Source organism: Chanodichthys erythropterus, chromosome 9 (assembly GCF_024489055.1).
Source record: "Chanodichthys erythropterus isolate Z2021 chromosome 9, ASM2448905v1, whole genome shotgun sequence".
NCBI classification, from domain to species: Eukaryota; Metazoa; Chordata; class Actinopteri; order Cypriniformes; family Xenocyprididae; genus Chanodichthys; species Chanodichthys erythropterus.
In genome coordinates, this window is record NC_090229.1 from 5,616,890 (window position 1) to 5,636,810 (window position 19,921).

Genomic DNA, 19,921 nt, shown 5'->3' on the forward strand with positions numbered 1-19,921 from the left:
TAAAATTACATCAAATGTACCGTTAGATCTATTACAGTTATTTACCATATATAGTACGGAAACTTTCTGTAAACCAATTGACAGTTTTTCACCGCAGCATTTTTACAGTCTTTTACTGTTAAAATCATGGTCATTTTTTACAGTGTTTATATATTCCTGTTGTAAGCGCAGAGGGTTGCATTGAATAAAATGATTTAAAGCACTGGAAAGACTTTTTAGATGATATAAAATGTATACAAACCTTTATTTTACCGAAGTAAAGCACCAATTCAGCGGCATCGTCATCTGCTCTCTCCTGACGAGGATGCAAAAAGCCCACGGTCTGTGTAACCCATCCAGGGTTGCCAGGTTTTCACAACAAAATCTGTCCAATTGCTACACAAAACCAGCCCAAAACAAGTCCAATCAAGTTTTGGAGGGTCCCTCTGTAAAAATCGCATACTGGAGGGTAATATCCACATTTTTTGTGGGGTTCCCCTGGTAAAATTTGCATTCCAGGGGCTAAATATCATGTTATTTGGGGTCGCTTCAACCCGCAGACATGAAAAACAACCCACAGCAACAGTTTTAAAGGCATAGTTCACCCAAAAATGAAAATTTGATGTTTATCTGCTTACACGACAGGGCATTCAAGATGTAGGCGTCTTTGTTTCTAAAAAAACACGTTCTGATGACGGAAGTCAGTGCGAGACATCACTTCCGTTGTCAGAGCGCGTTCAGCCCTCACTAACCAGATGTGGAGGGCAGTTGGACATAGTGGTGTTTTAGAGGTAAAGAATGATATAAATACTGTTTGGTTTCTCGCAAGAATGGATAATTTTGTGTCTTAGGATATAAATGTGTCGTCACGAGCTGCAGGGTTTAATTTGGATTTGTCTGTGCATGTTTTTTTTACTCTTATAGACAAAGTTCCCATTGACATGCATTATACAACTGACAGACCGCAACAGTTGGAGTTAAAAACACATAATTTGTGTTCTACTCAAGAAACAAAGTCACCTACATCTTGGATGCCCTGGGGGTAAGCCGATAAACATCCAATTTTCATTTTTGGGTGAACTATCCCTTTAAAGTAGCCAAATTCTGCGGGAAAACTGCAGACTTGGCAACACTGAACCCAATAGCTGGGTTGTTTCATCAGGTTGTTGCGGGTGGGGAAGGGTGTATTGTTTCAACTGTCAATGAGATTGACCAGCCTCTAACCCAACAGCTGGGTTACACAAAAATTACCCACCCATGGAAAAAAATAACCCATGAAATTGACTGGCTCAGCCCAGTGTTTGGGTGGAAAAAAACAACCCAGAGTGTACGGTTGATTCATTCAGGCCATGTGAGATTGGAGAACTTTATTGTCAATATTCGTGATGTTTTTCCACATTATGGCCACACAGCCATGTTATATACGGCACTGATGTGGAATAAATCCATGTAAATGTATATAAATTACAATTGCATTTTAATTGAATAATCTGAAGGAAAGCGTCGTATTTCTCACTTTAGACAGCACTCTGGGCTCAGTCCCAAAAGAAAGACATATTGCTTAGTTATTGTGACACCTTAAGCATATTGTGCTGTCACTGAAAATAAATAATTTGTTCCACCATCCTCTCTGGGAAAAAAAAAATTAAAAATACATATCAAAGTGGAAGACGTACAAACCATTTACCAAAAAGGAAAATTTTATTGCTTAGAGATTGCTCGTGCATAACTCAAGAGTTCTCAACTTCATGCAAAATGGTTTTTAAGTCTCAAAACAGACCTTGTTGACACACAAGCGTGCAGTGCTGTAAAATTTACATGGATATTAACTGAGAACTGTACGATCTCTGACTTTCAATCACAGACTTTGGTATATTGGAATATTTGAGCATATAAATGTCTTTTTTTTTTTTTTACAGAAAAAGACCATAAAAATTCTACAGTATAAACCTTAATTGGTTAACTGTAAGTTATACCATATATACATTATATGTATTTTAAAGTAAAATTACTGTCAAATGTGTGTTTTTTTTTTTTTTTTTTTTTTGGCAGTAAAAACTATGAATTACCATATCATTTAAAATGAAAAACAATAAAAGGAGATTCCCAGGCCCTGTAGGACACATCACATATGATTGAATTTTATATAAATAATAGTTTATATATATATTACAGTGTATAGTGGCATTATTGAGATCTCTTCTGAAACTCTAGAGGAGACACGTGAGATTACTGTTGTCTTTTTCTCAAGAGAAACGGTAACACTTTACAGTAAGGGTGATTAGTTAACATTAGTTAACATGAACTAATAATGAACTGCACTTATACAGCATTTATTAATCTTTGTTAATGTTAATTTCAACATTTACTAATATATTATTAGAATCTTGTTAACATTAGTTAATGCACTGTGAACTAACATGAACAAACAATGAACAACTGTATTTTCATTAACTAACGTTAATGAAGATTAGTAAATACAGTAACACATGTATTGTTCCTGGTTAGGTCATGTTAGTTAATCCATTAACTAATGTTTAACTAATGAACCTTATTGTAAAGTGTTACCAGAGGAACAAATGAAAAGCAGAAGACTTAAGGCTGTTCACACACACACACACACACACACACACACACACACACACACACACACACACACACACACACACACACACACACACACACACACACACACACACACACACACACACACACACACACACACACACACACACACACACACACACACACACACACACACACACACACACACACACAAACATAACTATAATGATAACTATATTAGCTTCCACCCCAACAGATGAGAACATTCTGTTTATTACAAGCACGCTCGCAGTTATGGTGTTTTCTGCTTTAAATGCGCACGCTTTTTAAACTCGGGTGGATTCTGATTGCCTGTCAATGTTTTTATCGTTTTATCGTAAAATGATCATTCTTTGAGTGATTCCAACAATTTCATTCCTCTGGGTCGTTATCGTTATGGTTGCTATTCTCATAGAATTAGAACAATTATTAGTTATTGTGTTTGGTATGAACTGCCTTTGCTCTACATTTGATGTTATTTCTGCTAAGAATAAACAATTGAGAAATGAAAGCGGTATTTGATGTGATTTGATTTACAGAATAAATGAAGCATTGACAATGACTTCTTTTTTGGTTAGTTGGGGCAGGAAAGAAAGATCTTATTTTACTGTATCTTTGTAGGTAAGAAAATCAAACATACATTACTCATTCCCATTCAGGTTGACCAGTCCACATTTAGAGTTTAAAATCATTCAGAAGTTTGTCTTGAGGCGTTTGAAAATTTTGCACAATTTTAAAGTTTTGTAACACATCTAAAAAAAGAAGACATCAAACAATTTCCTCAAAAATGTAGAGGAGAGTGTTTTATGAGTCCACCAGCAGTGTGACATTGTTCTTTCACCCTCAGGTTTTATTCTTAATCTCAAATGAATGTCTGTCAGACCCACTTCAACCTTGAAATGCACCTGATTCAAAGACTTCCTTTCACCGTCTCATACCGCGACTCTCAGTACTGACTCACCGACCACTCCACATCACCCCATACAGCTCTCTTGACTCATCTCTGTAGCTGATATAAATGTAATATTAAGCTAAGATATATTTTAATGAAGTGTTTTGGATGACTTAAATGACCAGTCTTCTGTGATTTCAGACGGTGAGAAATTTTGAAGAGTGAAAGAATAAGGTTATGTTAGTTCAAGCACCGGTGCTCGCCATGCTAGGTGCCTTGTGTGGTTTTGACAGGTTGCTATGCGGTTGCTAGGGTTTCTTGTTGTTGCTAGGTCAGTATCTATTCTAGTCTCTAGATATGACTCGTATCCAATCCGTTTAATGCACTTTCAGCTGTTTATTATCCATAAGCTGCATATCTGATTGCTTAGAAAAGTAATAGCTGCATGATTTGAGGAATAATTCATGCTTATAGCATAAAAGATGTGGGATGAGTTATGAACTTAAGTTTGATACTGAAGGTTAAGGGTGTAGAACAAACTCTTTTGCTGAGACAATGTGTGATTTATGCTTTTGGCCTATTGGAGAGCAAAACAAGCCAGGTCAATTTATAAAGTATCCCTTTATACAATATAGATTGTTTCAAAGCAGCTTCATAAACAGGAAAATAACAATCAATGATGGAAACTTTTTCATTCCTTTACAGTGCAGTTTGCAGTTGAATTGAACACTTGTGCTGTAAAACCCCAACAACTTTTACATACGCATATTATTGATTAATAAAAACGTACTTTCATGCAGTTCCTTGCTATGTTATGACTTCGACACACTTTTTACCACAGTGCATGATTTGTAAACTAATGCATTTTGATGTTTGGACTTTTCTGACGGAAATTATGTTTCAATCCAAAGTTGCGAATTTAACTTATGCACAAAATTGGAATATCATAAAACATTTAGGAATAAAGCAGCGTTTCCATCTAGTGAGTCGAAGAGAGCAAAATCGTCACTTCCTGATAAACTGGTGCTAAATATCACCAAGAAAATTAGGGGAAACCACTCTATGTAATATTTTTTTTATACTTGCACATCAGAGTGTGCATAAAATGCAATAAATTCAGTCATGTTATCTTGGTTTCGGAGACAAATGTCTGCTGTTTGGGGACGCAGTCGTGTAAGACAGTTCTGAGAGGTCATTATACCTACTGAACCACTTTGTTGACAGACTTTGCTCAGGCATTTCCGATTCTGTGCAACGAGATCGGTGCACTGGTTAGTCCAATTATTCCATCCCATCGCAAAGTCACACGCCTTTTTTGATGCGCATCAAGGAATTTATTCGGTAAATGCGTTTCCATTATGCACACGTTTTTGTATCGCATAAAAAAATGTATCTGCCTCAATTAAGCACATACGTTTTTATGCGCATTTTTAGAATGTATGCGTTTCCATCCAGCGTTTTTTATGCAATATCCCAAAATGTGCATAAAAATAGGTGAATGAAAACATAGCTATAGTAAACTTGTTCAGCAGCTCTACTGGTACAGCATTGCATTTGTGATAAGAGTTGTTATCCATGATGCAAATTATGGGAGTAACTTCAGTTAAACTTTAAACTATAAGTAGCTATGTTTTCATCCAGATATTTTTATACGCATTTTGGGATATTGCATAAAGAAACGCTAGATGGAAACAGCAAAATTTTAAAAATCAGCATAAAAAACGTATACGCTCAATTGATTCAGATAAAAATTTGATCTACTTTATCACTGGATGGAAACGGAGCTTTATTCGCAAATGTTTTAATACAATATTTCAATTTTGCGCAAAAGTTAAATTCACAACTCTGGATGTAAACATCGTAAAAGGTTCGCTCTATGAACGCAATATGCATTTTCAAAAACTGGGTACAATGAGATGACATTATTCAACTCATGCTTCAACTAATAAATGTAAATTTAAACGTGTAAAAGCATTAACAAATTACTACAACAGACCATGATTAAAACCCCATAAAAGATTATTTCCACATCAATACAGACGTATTGAATATCACTGTAATGTCTGTATTGCACGTTGCCTTAAATGTTCATTAACTGGAACATTGAGTGATAATATTTCAAAGTTGTAATTTTGACAGAAACAATAGTAAACACTGCTAATAGAGATTAGTAGTGCAAAGGGGAGACAATTACATTTTAAAGCATCCTTGTGAAAACAAACCTGGAAAGAGATGTGAGGATTTGGAGAGAAATCAAGAGATTCTTATGCATTCCAGTGAATTATACATGGGATATATTGTCAGTTAAATCGGAAGAGCTGATTTGTTTGTGTTCATACTGTTACAGCAGAATTCAAAGGTTAAAGAGAAAAAAGAAAGAAAAAAATTCAGCGACTGAAAGAGCTCTTGCTATAATCATACTTGTTATTGTATAATTGGTATTATACACCTTGGGTGTGCATTATTTTTCTAATAATTCACTGGGCCATCATCAATTATTCTTTACGCAACCTTATGATTTGAAATGATTTGTTTCATTTTTTTTTTTTTTTTTTTTTTTTTTTTTTGAGTGGAACTTCCCCGAACCGGAAGTGCCCATAATCTAAAACGCTATATTCTTGTTAGGAAAAATATGTATAAAAGCTAAAATGTCATGGTTTCTTCAGCAAATGTGTTTTTATCTCATGTTTGCTTTTGCTAACACCATCGGTTAGGTTTAAGGTAAGGTTTAGTGTAGTTTTCAAACACGATAGAGCTTTAAAGGCCCACTGAAGTGCCTTGAAACGCACAGCATTATTCAATGTGTTAACGCCATTTCCACTGAAACAGGAAGACAGGACATACCGAACAGCTCCTCCCCTTAGGGAAAAATAGGCAATAGCGTTTTGTTTTTTGTCACAGCTCAGCCAGGGCCGTTGAGCTCAGTAAAGCTTTAGTTTCCTTCTCATCTCTAACTGTTTATCCTCCTATTCTCCTCCATTTCGCTTTAAAATAGATGGATCAGACTGTGTGCAGCGGTTCACATGACACTAACGTGAAACCACATTTCATTCACCCCAATGGAAAGCATATTTACACTGTCTAAATCATTTCCTATCCCCTTGTAGACAATAGTAAATGAGTGAATAAGTGACCAATTTTAGCTGTAGCTTCAGCATCTATTTATAATAGGGAGCGTGACTCTTTAGATTCTAGAGAGCATTTGATTGGACAGAAAATCTGAAAAGCTGAAATGCAGTGTGATGTCATTGAAATTATTGATCCATATTGGCAGAAGTGAAAGACTATGTTTTAAATGCTTATATCTTCTAAATGCAAATTTGTCATTGGTTTGGAGCACACTAGCTTATAGATAACAGTAAGGCTAACATATCAAAAACAAAGCAAAAAAAAAAAAAACCTTCAATTTTGATTTCATGAGGACTTGATGAACCTTTTCATTAACCTACTGCTCAGTTAACATCGCCAAATCCGAGTTTGTCTGTTCCAGATAAAACTGAACCTGCTTTTAGTGCCACTCACTGGACATTTCACTTTGAAAATGTCACAGAACTTGCATGAAGGACGTAATTTTGCAATAACAAGCCTGGGATTGATTTGCATATGCTAATTGATTATAACTTGTAGATTTTTCCAAAGTCAACCCACAAACCTGGAAGTAAAGCTAACATCATTTGAATAGAATATCTTTATACAGCTTTTGTGAGTCTATATTTTGGTGAGGTTGTAAATGGCAAACTGTTTGATCAGAACAATGCAGTATTTGCTAACCTTTCAGTGAATGTCTCTGTCAATATGCTTTAAACGAACCACGGGATCATTAATGCATTCACAGGGATTCTAGCATTGCTCTTGTGTTGCGGTGGGGAAGAGGAGAACCTTTTGAATACATTGCATGGATATTGTGAAATGAGTGGATGACAGCCTCGCTTGATGTGTCATGTCCTTTATGAGCGTGCAATACAGCAACACTCTGGCGTGTTTGTTTGTATAGCATGAACAAATTAATAAGTTATGTTCTAGCATGCAGCTCTTGCTATTGTAATCATAATATGAAATGGTACAATAGCTCACCCCATCAACAACACACTTGCAGCTGAAATGCTTTGATTTCTGGACTGCTCTGAAATGATGACTATCAAATGGTCTTCATCTGTTTGCCATCTTTTATTTAAATTGATGAACTGAAGCGTTGCTCAAGGACATATATATATATACACACTGGCAGCTAATTCTAGCTGTCAATCAAATGAGAAAGCCTGGTCTGAGTATGTCTTGTCTCTGAAAACATTTTTGTTATTGTTATTAACACTGTAACTCTCACAGACTTGCAATGAAGCCATGTCTGGAGACTAGACTATTCTGTAGGCTTGGGATGCGCTTCACCTAGCAACCACCCAGAACACCTTAGCAACTGCATACAACACACTGGAATCTTTGTTTGTCCTTTTTGCATGGGCAAACACCACTTACATTTCTTCAGAGTTGTTCCAAGTTTGTTTGTTGCCACCAGTGGTGCAGAAATTGCACACTTCACCTTCAGTGATTGATTTCATCACATTGATGGATTGAATCCAGTGTGATTCTCTTGTTTTTCCTCTCTGAGGTAACCATCGGGAGCAGAATGTCAAACTTCTTTAGAAAGTGCATGTGCAGATTTCAGGGCTTTTCACAGTTCTGTTGTATTTGCGGCTCCTCTTCGGCTCACTGCCGTCCGCCCACATATGAGACTCTCAGAAAAGCTCACTCAGAATCTCCACTGAAAGCAAATAACGACTCGTGAAGTTCTGAAATTGGAGGTATGGGAATTGAACTCAAACCCGTAATGCCTTTGTGGACTTTTTTTGGCCATTTCTTCCAGGTTAGATGTCAGTCTAGTGGTTTTATCTTTACTTTGTCGTTTGACCTTTAAGAGTAGGTTAATATGAGCGGTGCTCTGTGACTGAACTGAAAGTGTAAGTAATACCACATCATCATGTACTGTCTCTCAGACACATGTTATGTATCTCTGATGGCTATAGGTTCAGCTCTTTTTCATGTAACTATACATAAGATGACAGTGTGCTGAACCATGGCATTACTCTACAGCTTATAATGTGATTTGCACTGTCAGAACTGTGTAACAGTGTAAAACTACAGTGCTAATTTCAGCCTTGGTGAAAAATAACTAAGCAATAACCCACATAAAGGCAATGTGTTGCATTGCAGTTTTCACATTGTGACTAAGAAATCATTAATGAATGGCCAATAATTTTGTGTTGTGTTGTTAACAGAAAGATTTAATGTACATATTTACAATAATAATCAGAAAAAAATATGTATGGTGTCTAAACTTTTTTAGAAAGTGTGTATACATTATGTAATATTTATTTAAAAATAAATTATTAATATATGTTGTCTTTATTTGATTTTGGACTCCTCTAGACCCCTGAAGGCGTGCTGTGGGATCTGACACCAAGATGTTAGCAGAAGATCCTTTAAGTCCTGTAAGTTGTGAGGTGGAGCCTCCATGGATCGGACTTGTTTGTTCAGCACATCCCACAGATGCTCGATTGGATTGAGATCTGGGGAATTTGGAGGCCAAATCAACACCTCAAACTCGTTGTTGTGCTCCTCAAACCATTCCTGAACCATTTGTGCTTTGTGTCAGAAGCATTATCCTGCTGAAAGAGTCCACAGCAACCAGGGAATACCGTTTCCATGAAAGGGTGTACATGGTCTGCAATTATGCTTAGGTAGGTGGTACGTGTCAAAGTAACATCCACATGGATGGCAGGACCCAAGGATTCCCAAAGCATCACACTGCCTCGGCCGGCTTGCCTTCTTCCCATAGTGCATCCTGGTGCCATGTGTTCCCCAGGTAAGCGACGCACACGCACCCGGCCATCGACGTTACTTTATTTACTTAAACGGGTCACACATCTAATATATATTAAGGTGGTGGTTCAAGTTTTAAAATAAAGTACTTTATAGATTGAACCACCATAATTTACTTCCTCTGCATTTTGCTGACATAGCGTGATTTCTGAAAATACTGACCTAAATTCAAAGGAGTAGCAAGTAGCAACCTAGAACCGTCCCAGAGCAACTAACTACCCCTCCGAAAGGTCAGGTAATGAATTAATGATAAAGCTGAGCTGCATGAACAGGCCTGGCTGTACAGTCACACCACACAAGCTCTGCTAAAATGATGCTATAAAGCAGAATAGTTTGAGAGTTTGGCCATTTGCACACAGTTATTGAGCTTTGAAATCTTCCTCATAAATCCACAGGCAGAGGGAGGCCGGTGTTTTAATTTTGAGTCTCAATAGGAGCTGTGCCCTGTGGCATCGCTTTAGCCTTCTATGGGTGGCACAACGTGCCAGAAATTCCCAATCATGGCAGAGTCGAGGAGATTAATGAGGTGGCATTATCTTTTAAAGGGGTAATGTCATGCATTTCTTTACTTATAATGTCAGAAGTTTTTTGTGTGTGCCAAAACATCCATAGTATAGTTTATGACCATTTTCCACCCTTTCGCTGACCATTAGAGTTAAATAGATGTCTTAAAGGCACAGCAGCAGAAAACTCCATGCATAAATGCTGTCTTTGAATGTAACAGATTCACACAACAATCAGCACTGAAATGTGTTCTAATTTGCTCTCTGAACTAAATGTTTAAACTGTCGCTGCAAATGTATTTCCAACTTTTACCGTGAGTATATCAGGGCCTTGGATCAGTGTCTTGTACGTTATGTGTGGACAAGTGCGAGCACGAGCAATAAGTTGCCGGCTGCAGTTCACTTAACAGCCACCGGTGTCGCTACTAACAAGGGTTTCTGAATTCTACATATAGCCCCTTTAATGTATTCATCTGTCTGACGTCAGAATGGTGCACTAAATATGCCATTTTTGCAGCTATACTTTCAATAAATGCTTTTGATCATAACAATGAGTTTTGATGTCTGAAAGTTGCAGTATGTGTTCATAATACAAACAACAACAACAACAACAACAACAACAACAAAAATCTAAAAAATTAGACAGCACATGATATGATGTGGACACAAAAATTAGTCCATGAAAGCAGGAGACACACCATCTTTGCGTACATACTGTGTGTGTGTGTGTGTGTGTGTGTGTGTGTGTGTGTGTGTGTGTGTGTGTGTGTGTGTGTGTGTGTGTGTGTGTGTGTGTATCTGAGCAGAATCTGGGCTGTATCTGAGCCCTTCTGCATGCTGATGTAATGAATAGACGCATTTGTTAGCCAATGTGAACAAGCTCAGTGTTCCTCCTCGTACTCGGACTCTCTCACAGGGGGTGTATTTTCACATTCAGTGCATGGCTGTAAAACCCATTACAGCAGCTCCCGATTTAGTCTCTGATCAGAGAAACGTTTTAAAGTTCAAATGAACTGAAGTAAGCAGATATGTTGCGATGGCTATCTTTTACTAGCTCAAATGTGCAAAATCAGAGGTAAGACGAGAGGTAAGAAGGAAGATGGAGTGAACGTTAAAGAATAATAATCTAGATAATCTATAACAGTGTGCCCGTGCAGAACTCGCCACCATGATGCTGAAGTATTGTGAGTGGTTTTTAGCACTTTGCTATAGGGTTGCTAGGGTGTTTTAGTTGGTTGCTAAGTGGTTGTTCGCTAGACTAGGTCAGTAGAGCCCATTTTCAAGTCTCTATGATATTCTGTATGATATTTTGGCCCTCAGGCATAAAAACGTTCATCTAATCACTTAGAGAAAGAATAGCATCTCCAAGCATCATCTTTTTGTCTTGCTTTGAACTTGAAATGCATGTGATTCAAAAGTAGCACAATGTCTTGTTGAAGCAATCAAAATCTGTAGAAAAAGGGAAACGGTATTGTTAATTATCTGCCATGCAAAATTCTAAATACCGGTAAATGGAAAATGCCTTTATATTAACAGTACACCCGGCCCTATTTTTATGGACTGGCCTTTTTTCTAGGATTCCTTAATTAATAGAAAGTTCAAAAGAATAGCATTTATTTGAACTTTAAGATAGAGGATATAAGAGGGTAGATAAAGGATAGAAATAGCAACTGGGTGCAATCCAGAGTGCGTTAAACATTCAGAACTGAATTGTTATTAACTTTTAAGTGCATTCTGAGAAATGTTCCAGCTGTATTGAAGTGCTTTGGATTACTTAGATGAACATTTCCTTTGATTTCAGAGTTTTGAAGAGAAAAAGAGATTCCAGCAAATGATTTTGCACAATACAGATATTTAATGTACTGCTAAATGTTTTAGACTATTTTAGTTGTTGGAGTGGTGGAAGGTAATAAAATCAGAGTTAACAGCCATAACCCAAAAACTAGTTTTTTTACATTTTCTGAAGAATATATGAGTGGTGCTTACCTGTGCAAAACTCACCACTGCAGTGCTAGGGTGCTGCGGAGGTTTCTGAGGCAATGCTTCATGCTTGCTACTGAGATCTATTAGTGTGTTGCTATGTGGTTGCTGGGGAGGTCACTTATTAGCCCAGCCAACACTCAGGTCTATGTGATATCTAGCTTATTTTCACCACTAATATATATATATATATAAGTTATTGGGACTTTTTATCTCACAATTCTGTCTGTTTTTCTCACAATTGTGAGTTTACATCTTACAATTCTGACTTCTTTTCTCATAATTGACTCACAATTGCGAGCCATAATGTCAGATTTGCGAGAAATAGTCAAAATTGCATGATATAAACTCACAATTGCGATAAATAAAGTCAGAATTGCGAGTTAAAAAGTCAGAATTGCAAGAAGTAGTCAGAATTGTGAGAAATAAACTCACAATTGTGAGAAATAAAGTCAGAATTGTGAGATATTAAGTCAGAATTGTGAGAAATAAACTCACAATTGTGAGAAATAAAGTCAGAATTGTGAGATATAAAGTCAGAATTTTGAGATATAAACTCGCAATTGCGAGAAATAGAATTGTGAGATATTGTCAGAAATAAAGTCAGAATTTTGAGATATAAACTCGCAATTGCGAGAAATAAAGTCAGAATTGTGAGATTTTATAGTTTATATCCCGCAACTCTGACTTTTTTCTCAAAATTCGGACTTCTTTTCTCATAATTGACTTGTGATTGCGAGCTATAAATTTAGAATTGCGAGATATAAACTAGCAATTCTGACTTTTTTCTCACAACTCTTATTTTTTTCTCTTGTAATTGTGAGGTATAAACTTGCAATTGTGAGTCATAAAGTCCAATTCTGAGGGATTTTTTTTCTCAGAATTGCAAGTTTATATCACACAATTCTAACACGTAATTGCGACTTTATATCACACAATTCTGACTTTACAACTCACAAATGTGAGAAAAAAAAGTGAGAATTGTGAGATAAAAAGTCGCAATTACCATTTTTATTCAGTGGCATAAATGAGCTTCCATAGATATCAATGTAAGTCGGTAGGGATTTAATACTGGCATGTTTATTCTTGGCTGCTCATACAAGCACTTATTTAATTCAAAGGCCTTGTTCCTTTGTGTTGTCAGCTGTAGATCATATTATAAATGAATTCCACTGAAGGATGATGCCATCTAACACACTGGGTGGGTGTTTAATGAGAATTTATGAATTGATATAGAGCGATTCACTGATTATCTGAGCTTAAACCCTTTATAAGATGATGAATCAGAGGATGAAAATAGCATTGGTCATGTGATTAAAAAAAAATACTGGCAGCTTTCTTTTTTAAACAGTCAGTTTAAAATAGTCTATACATTTCATGTAATTGTAATCCTATAGATTTACAGAATATCATAGTGAATGATAATGGAAACTCAGTGCTACAACATTTTCTTCAGAAACCATAAAAATATCTATAGTCTTTATAATTAATAAAACAAGTAAATGAGACTCTTTTTATTAAACAGACTGATCTGAACAGTGCTATTTAGGCATTGTTTCATAAACTGTACTTTGAAAACCCCCTTTCATGATTTAGAGCTCATACGTTCACCTCTTGGCACCTCATATTTCATGTCACCGAGATCATCATTGTGGCTTGAATAATATTCCGATTATGGAACTTGAGCCTGACCATGAACTTGTCCCTCTGGCTAAAGTCCTGCTCAGCTTCCTGAATTTGATCATTCCATTTCTTTGAGGTTTCCTTCCTCCAGGTAAAGACTGTGTATGGAATGGACATTGAGTTTTAAGAGAGAAATGTTAAAAGAGAAAATGCATTAGTTTTAGACAATTATTCCATAAAGAAGCTTGTGCAAATTCCCTCCAAGTTTCTGTTTGCTTCACTCGTGGACAATTATATGGCACAAACAGAACTGCCAGGCTTCTGGGTGGAATTTAGACTTTTAAATCATATGTTTGTAAATAATACAGCAGCGTAATTCTGTGTGATAGATTGCTCTGTTGGAATGCATTGCCAAGAATGATGTATAACCCCATTACAAAGACTGCGTCAAACATCTTTACGGACACAAACATGGAAAATTCGAATATGAAGGTTTTACTTGTTGAGCTTGCTTGTGAGATTTGAATAGTATGAATAATATATGTCATTGTCATAGTGGAAAATAAATACGTGAAGCTCTGATCTCTGACGAAGAGGGAGACGAGTCCGTTTGCATGATTTCATCCTGAACATAAATTCACAATGTAATTCAAACTAGATGGATATTTCGTGACTTTGATATTAAAAAAGATACAACACAAGATGGAGTCTAAGGGTGCATGCATGTTCTGATGTAAAATGCCATCTGACAAAAGTCTCTCTTTTGATTTCATTCTAATGTCTGTGTACCACATCTATGACATGCTTTCAATGGCCACGGCTCAAGCCAGCAAATTCCACCCACGTGAATTATGCGAGTTATGCAGGCAAAGAACTTCATCCACCTGGTCAATCAACCAGCGCACACAAAATTGGCACCTTTTCACATACTAGAAAAGATTTTTTTTCTTTACATTTTGCATCTGTTTTGTATGAACCAACTCATTTGATATCTTATGATTTTGCAAACTAGTCAATTACCTTATTGTAAGCCCTCCAGCATACAGTAGCATGCTGCACATACACACTGACGATGAATTCTAACACTGCAGGTATGAATCTCAGTGAAATGGATTGACATTTTCTAAAGTTTCCCTATATGATGTAAGCTGCTTTATTGTCACCACTAGATGGTTTTTCCAAGCGTGCTGAAATTGTATAATCTATAGAACCAAGAAGGTTCTTCAAAGGCTTCACAGCGCATTTGCAGAGCAAATGTAAAAATAACGTACTGATTAAAAAAAGGTCCTCACTCACTGAGAATCCATCGAATCTTGAGTTTAATGTCCTATAATTGCTTGTTATAGTACCATATCACTGTCCTTCATAAACTCAGCTTTAAAACACCAACTGAGCTCGGCAAATAATTCATAATTTATTTCATATTTCTCGCCTTCATTATTACAAGCTTGTACGTTTAAATTATTTATCCTTTAAAAGAGAGAATACATTGAGATCATGCATGAGATACATACTGCTCTAATACAGTTAAAGGATAGTTCAAAATTCAGGCATTTACCCTTACTTCTGTGAAAGAAAAGAAAATGTATATATTTTTTGGTTGAACTATCCTTTTAATTTCTCATTTAGTTACTAAGCAAGTGGGTTTTACCTATACTACAGGTGAAAGAATCCCACAAAATGATTTTGAAAGATCGACTTCACTTGAGTCACATCTAAGTGTACAGTTGCATAAACGGCTTAGACTAGTCACCAGTTATATATAAAATAGATTGGTCTTATATGGATCTGAAAATTAAGACTGATTACCTTTGGCTAATTTTTAGTTGGTCAGATTAGTTGTTTAGACACAGTCTTATGGTAGAGCTGCACGAATAATCATTAAAATATCACAATCTCTATTCGAACATATTCCTAAATGACAACGATTCTCCTGTGTCTATTAAACCTTTGACAAAATCACAGCAAACATTCAGATCTGTGTTGGTGCTGCCGCTGAGCCAGAGAGAGCCGCTGTCATGTTTAGGTATTAAACAGCTTCACAAACAGTCTTTTCAACCACACAGTATCATTATTTACAAATATTCAAATTATCACAGAAGTACTGGGATAAAAGTTTACAGTTTGGAGATTAACACTGATGCCTACGGTAGTGATCAAAATAGAGCAAATCACCTTTTGAAAGTAACTCGGCGCTTCAAATAATGATTGTATCGATGTTAAGTGACTTAAAGGATTAGTTCACTTCTGAATGAAAATTTCCTAATAATTTACTAATCCCCATGTCATCCAAGATGTTCATGTCTTTCTTCAGTTGAAAAGAAATGAAGGTTTTTGAGGAAAACATGCCAGGACTCTTCTCCATATAGTGGAGTTCCTATGGTTTCTATAGATAAGACTCTTATTCCTCGTCTGGGATCATGTAGAGCTCTTTGAAGCTGCACTGAAACTGACATTTGGACCTTCAACCCGTTGAACCCCAGTGAAGTCCACTATATGGAGAACAATCCTGGAATATTTTCCTCAAAAACCTTCATTTCTTTTCGAATGAAGAAAGAAAGACACAAACATCTTGGATGACATGGGGGTGAGTAGATTATCAGGAAATTTTCATTCAGAAGTGAACTAATCCTTAAAAACATGTATTTGCCACTGAATCATTCATTCAAGAGATTCTTTTTATATTCTTTCATGTAGCTCTGCGACATTTTACACTGGCATTTTGGACACCGATGTACCTCAGCATTCTTATCTCAGTACCTCAGGACTGCTTAATACCCTTAACACTATTTACCCTTTATTGAATCTGTTACTGCCACTTATTTGTATTTATTGCTCTGTCTGCGTTTATTGTTCTACCTGTGGAATAGCACATAACTTTAATATCTCAGTGCCCTCCACTTTGTCTACATTTGTGTACGTTCATATTTACCAATTGATTATGTATGGTGCTGTTATTGTCACTGTATGTCTGAGCCCGGTCACAAGCATATCAATACACAGTTTTCCCCTGTGCAAATGACAAAAATCGCTTGACTATTGTTAGATTCCTTTAAAATACACTGATTAATCCAGTAATGAAACAAGTGAAGTATTTATGAGTGAGTCATTAAATCATTCATTCAAACCATTTGTTTTAAATCATTCATTTAAATTAATATTTGCCACAATTAATATTTTGCCAGAACCACTTTTATTTGTTTATTTGTTTGTTCAGAATCATGGGAGAATTTTGCAATCTCTATTTAAAAAAGAAAAGAAAAAAGGAATCGTGATTCTCAAGTTATCTGGAATCGTGCAACTCTACATGGTGGCTGTATATCTGTCAGAACATCGCAAAGACTTAAGGGTTAACTCTTTTAACATAGCAACCACCCAAAACATCCTAGCAACCACATAACTACATATAGACTATTTATTATTAATTAATGGTTTAGTTCTTCATGAGTCATACATTAAAACATGATTATCTGTGCATTTGTTATATATTGTTATATTAGTGCACCAGTATTGTAAAAGAAAAGAAGAAAATTATTGTCTTTTTTTTTTTTTTGTGCACTAAAAGTATTTTCGTTGCTTTGTAACATTAAGGTTAAACCAGTCACATGGACTATTTTAACAATGTCTTTACTACCTTTCTAGACCTTGGAAGTGGTGATTACATTGAGGGGTCAGAAAGCTCTCAGATTTCATCAAAAATATCTTAATTTGTGTTCCAAAGATGGTCTTACAGGTTTGGAACAACATTAGGGTGAGTAATTAATAACATCATTTAAATTTATGGGTGAACTAACCCTTTAAAGGGGGGGTATCACACACAGTTTCTGCCAGTCTCATAGAGTAGTGGTGCATCCTTCATATCGCCAAAAAGCCTTTAGTTTAATCATATTTATAAAAGATACACACACTGTACCGAGTATTTCCGAAAACAGCCGAGCGCCTGGAGCCGTGCCGTGTGAGCAGAGCTAAAGGGTGACGAGCAAGCGCAGCTTTTGCATAGCGATCGTCTGCAGCTAAACAAATGTATTTAAACACACACAATACACCATTGCATTATCCCTGGATAACTTTTGAATCACTATAATGAATATATCGTGTGAATGATGAATAATGAATTTATGAATTCACTATGTTCGTGTTGCATACATTATATGCACTTAGATGCTATTGCCAACAAAACAGACATTTGAAGCAGTTTTACTCACCACCTGTGGTTCCGACTCATGACCGGGATCATTATCGCTGTGACCGCTCCATCTTTCAGTTTCAAATGATCTGTAAATCCAGTGTAGAACTGGGCCTTGTTTATGAAACCATAAGCGCCGATCCTGAGGGCTCGAGCAGCCACCAGATATTCTCCATTCATTTTAAACAACACAAAGTGATTGCAACTATCAGTTTCTATGGTTATTTTAATAACAAACATCGAGAGCGCATCAATGTAATGCGTGAGCACAAATCTCTCAGCTCCACTTAATGCTGGGTTCTTTGGGAAGCAAGGTTACCTTTCCCTCACAATCAAAAACACAGTTCTTTGTTGACATTGTTGATTTCGTGCAATCCTGTGACCTGTGCAGCGCTGCCGATGACTTCGGTAAAGCCGAACACGCATTGATGGGCGTGCTCGTGCTCTCTCGCTCAGGTCGATGTGTGTCCTTCTAGGAGAAGGTCCCGTACAAGGAATTCCGAACTTGTTGACATCACTCAGGCTGATACTCGAAAAAACAGTCCGAATCCTGTGAGGATTTGGAAGAGATACATCCAACTCATGTTTTGAAACTTTGGCCATGTTTAGCATGAGAATCCAACTCTTTAACAGTGTAAATAAGAATACATGAAATAGCAGTGTACTCCCCTTTAAGCATCACTCACAATTTCTTTAGTAAATCTAAAAATCTGAATCTCCTTCAATTACCTGCGTTCAAATTTAGGACAATATTGAACCCGTTTCAGAGGACAGATACATCATCTCTGTTATTTTTCACTGGCCAGAAATTCTTCATGCTGTCAGTTTATGTGTTTCCAGCACTTCTCCTCAATGCCTAAAAATAATTTCAGCCAAGACACTTTGACTACAATCCAAGAGTCAAAATGTAAACATGCAAGACAGCGGACTGCATTGTGCCACACTGTTATTTATAAAAGGAATGGGGGTTCCATCATTTCGTTCAAGTCATGTAAATTAGGTGTAACACCAGCCATCTCTTGAGTCATCACTTTGGAGTCGGTGAGAGTCGTAGTGTGTTTGTGTGTGTGTGAGAGAGATAGAGAGAGAGAGAGAAAGCCCTTTCCGCTAATGCTAATTTAAGGTCCCGAAACAGTGACAGGCCTGTTGTTCATTATTCCACACGCCTGCCTGGCTGTGTTCTCTGAGGCACATGGGGCAGAGGCAGTGCCAATCGAGACAGCTCAGAGCAGCGGGCGGCACCAGGCTGGCGTGTCGAGGCAGAGTGACTCATGTTTCTCGTGCGCCGCTCTCTGCGTGCCTCTTACCTGTGTCCTATCCACAAGACTGATGGGTTTTTCCTGAAGTAGGCTATGACCCGTTGAGTGGCAATTCTCATCAGCGCCTCCATGTTCTACAAGGCTGTCAGTAAGGGCCGAGAGATAATAGGGTACGAAGGTCATCTCGGGTGGCCGTAAACATTCACTGCCCAATCACGTTTGTCCATGCGCTCGTAATGACGCCCATATTTCACTGGTGTCAGCCGGTGGCATTTATCTGGGCAATGATTGCATGCCTTCACCTTCCTTCCTTCTGCATTCGACAAGCTTTTACTTGTTATGTGTTATACGTAGAGGGTAAGGAATAAATACTGTATGTGGCAGGCTACTGTATGAAACCACAATCAATGCTTGAGGTCAATACTGTCGATCCTTTTCACGTTTATAAGAGGGAAATTGATGTTGATGGCAGTGATTTCTCCACTAGGTTGTATTAGAGAACTGGGGGAAAAAACCCTCCACTTCTTACAAAACAAAATTAAAGGTGTTAAGGAAAAGGGTAAAATGGATTGCAGTTATATAAACGCATGGCATCTTTGATTTTCTTTGCAAACAGACAACATTCAGAGGAATGCTTCGGTCACGGCTTATATATTGCAAGAGCTTCTGAATGCAAGCAATTTACAGAAAAATCACTGTTTGAAATATTGCCTACATTTTTTTGTTCTTTTCCTTTATGAATAAGAACTTGAGTGGCGAACCTACACGTGAAGTCTAACCTCATGCATTTGTACCTTTCACAGTGCCTTTATGCATGAAAGACTTTATGATTTAGCATTTGAATAGTCTGTGTTCAGCATAGAGTAATATCTGAAATACTTCACTTTAATTAACATCATGCTTTTTAACTTAAACCTCAGTGTCAAGTAGTGCAAACCTCTCATTGCATTACCAACATGTCTGTATCACCATTTGAAGCACACAAATAAAGTAAGCAATTACTGCAAAGACAACTCCA

General features: G+C 37.0%; 1 protein-coding gene across 1 annotated transcript in view; it reads right to left on the bottom strand.

Moving 5' to 3' along the window:
* The window catches only part of lrrtm4l2 (leucine rich repeat transmembrane neuronal 4 like 2), a 68,273-nt gene extending 49,239 nt beyond the window's left edge, over positions 1-19,034 (bottom strand). Inside the window, exons 1-2 of the mRNA XM_067395605.1 lie at positions 18,952-19,034; positions 18,028-18,194 (exon numbers count right to left, since the gene is read on the bottom strand). Of these exons, the coding sequence (XP_067251706.1) occupies positions 18,028-18,194; positions 18,952-19,034 (250 nt within the window). The remainder of the gene's footprint in view (positions 1-18,027; positions 18,195-18,951) is intronic.
* Between the last annotated feature and the right edge of the window lie 887 nt (positions 19,035-19,921).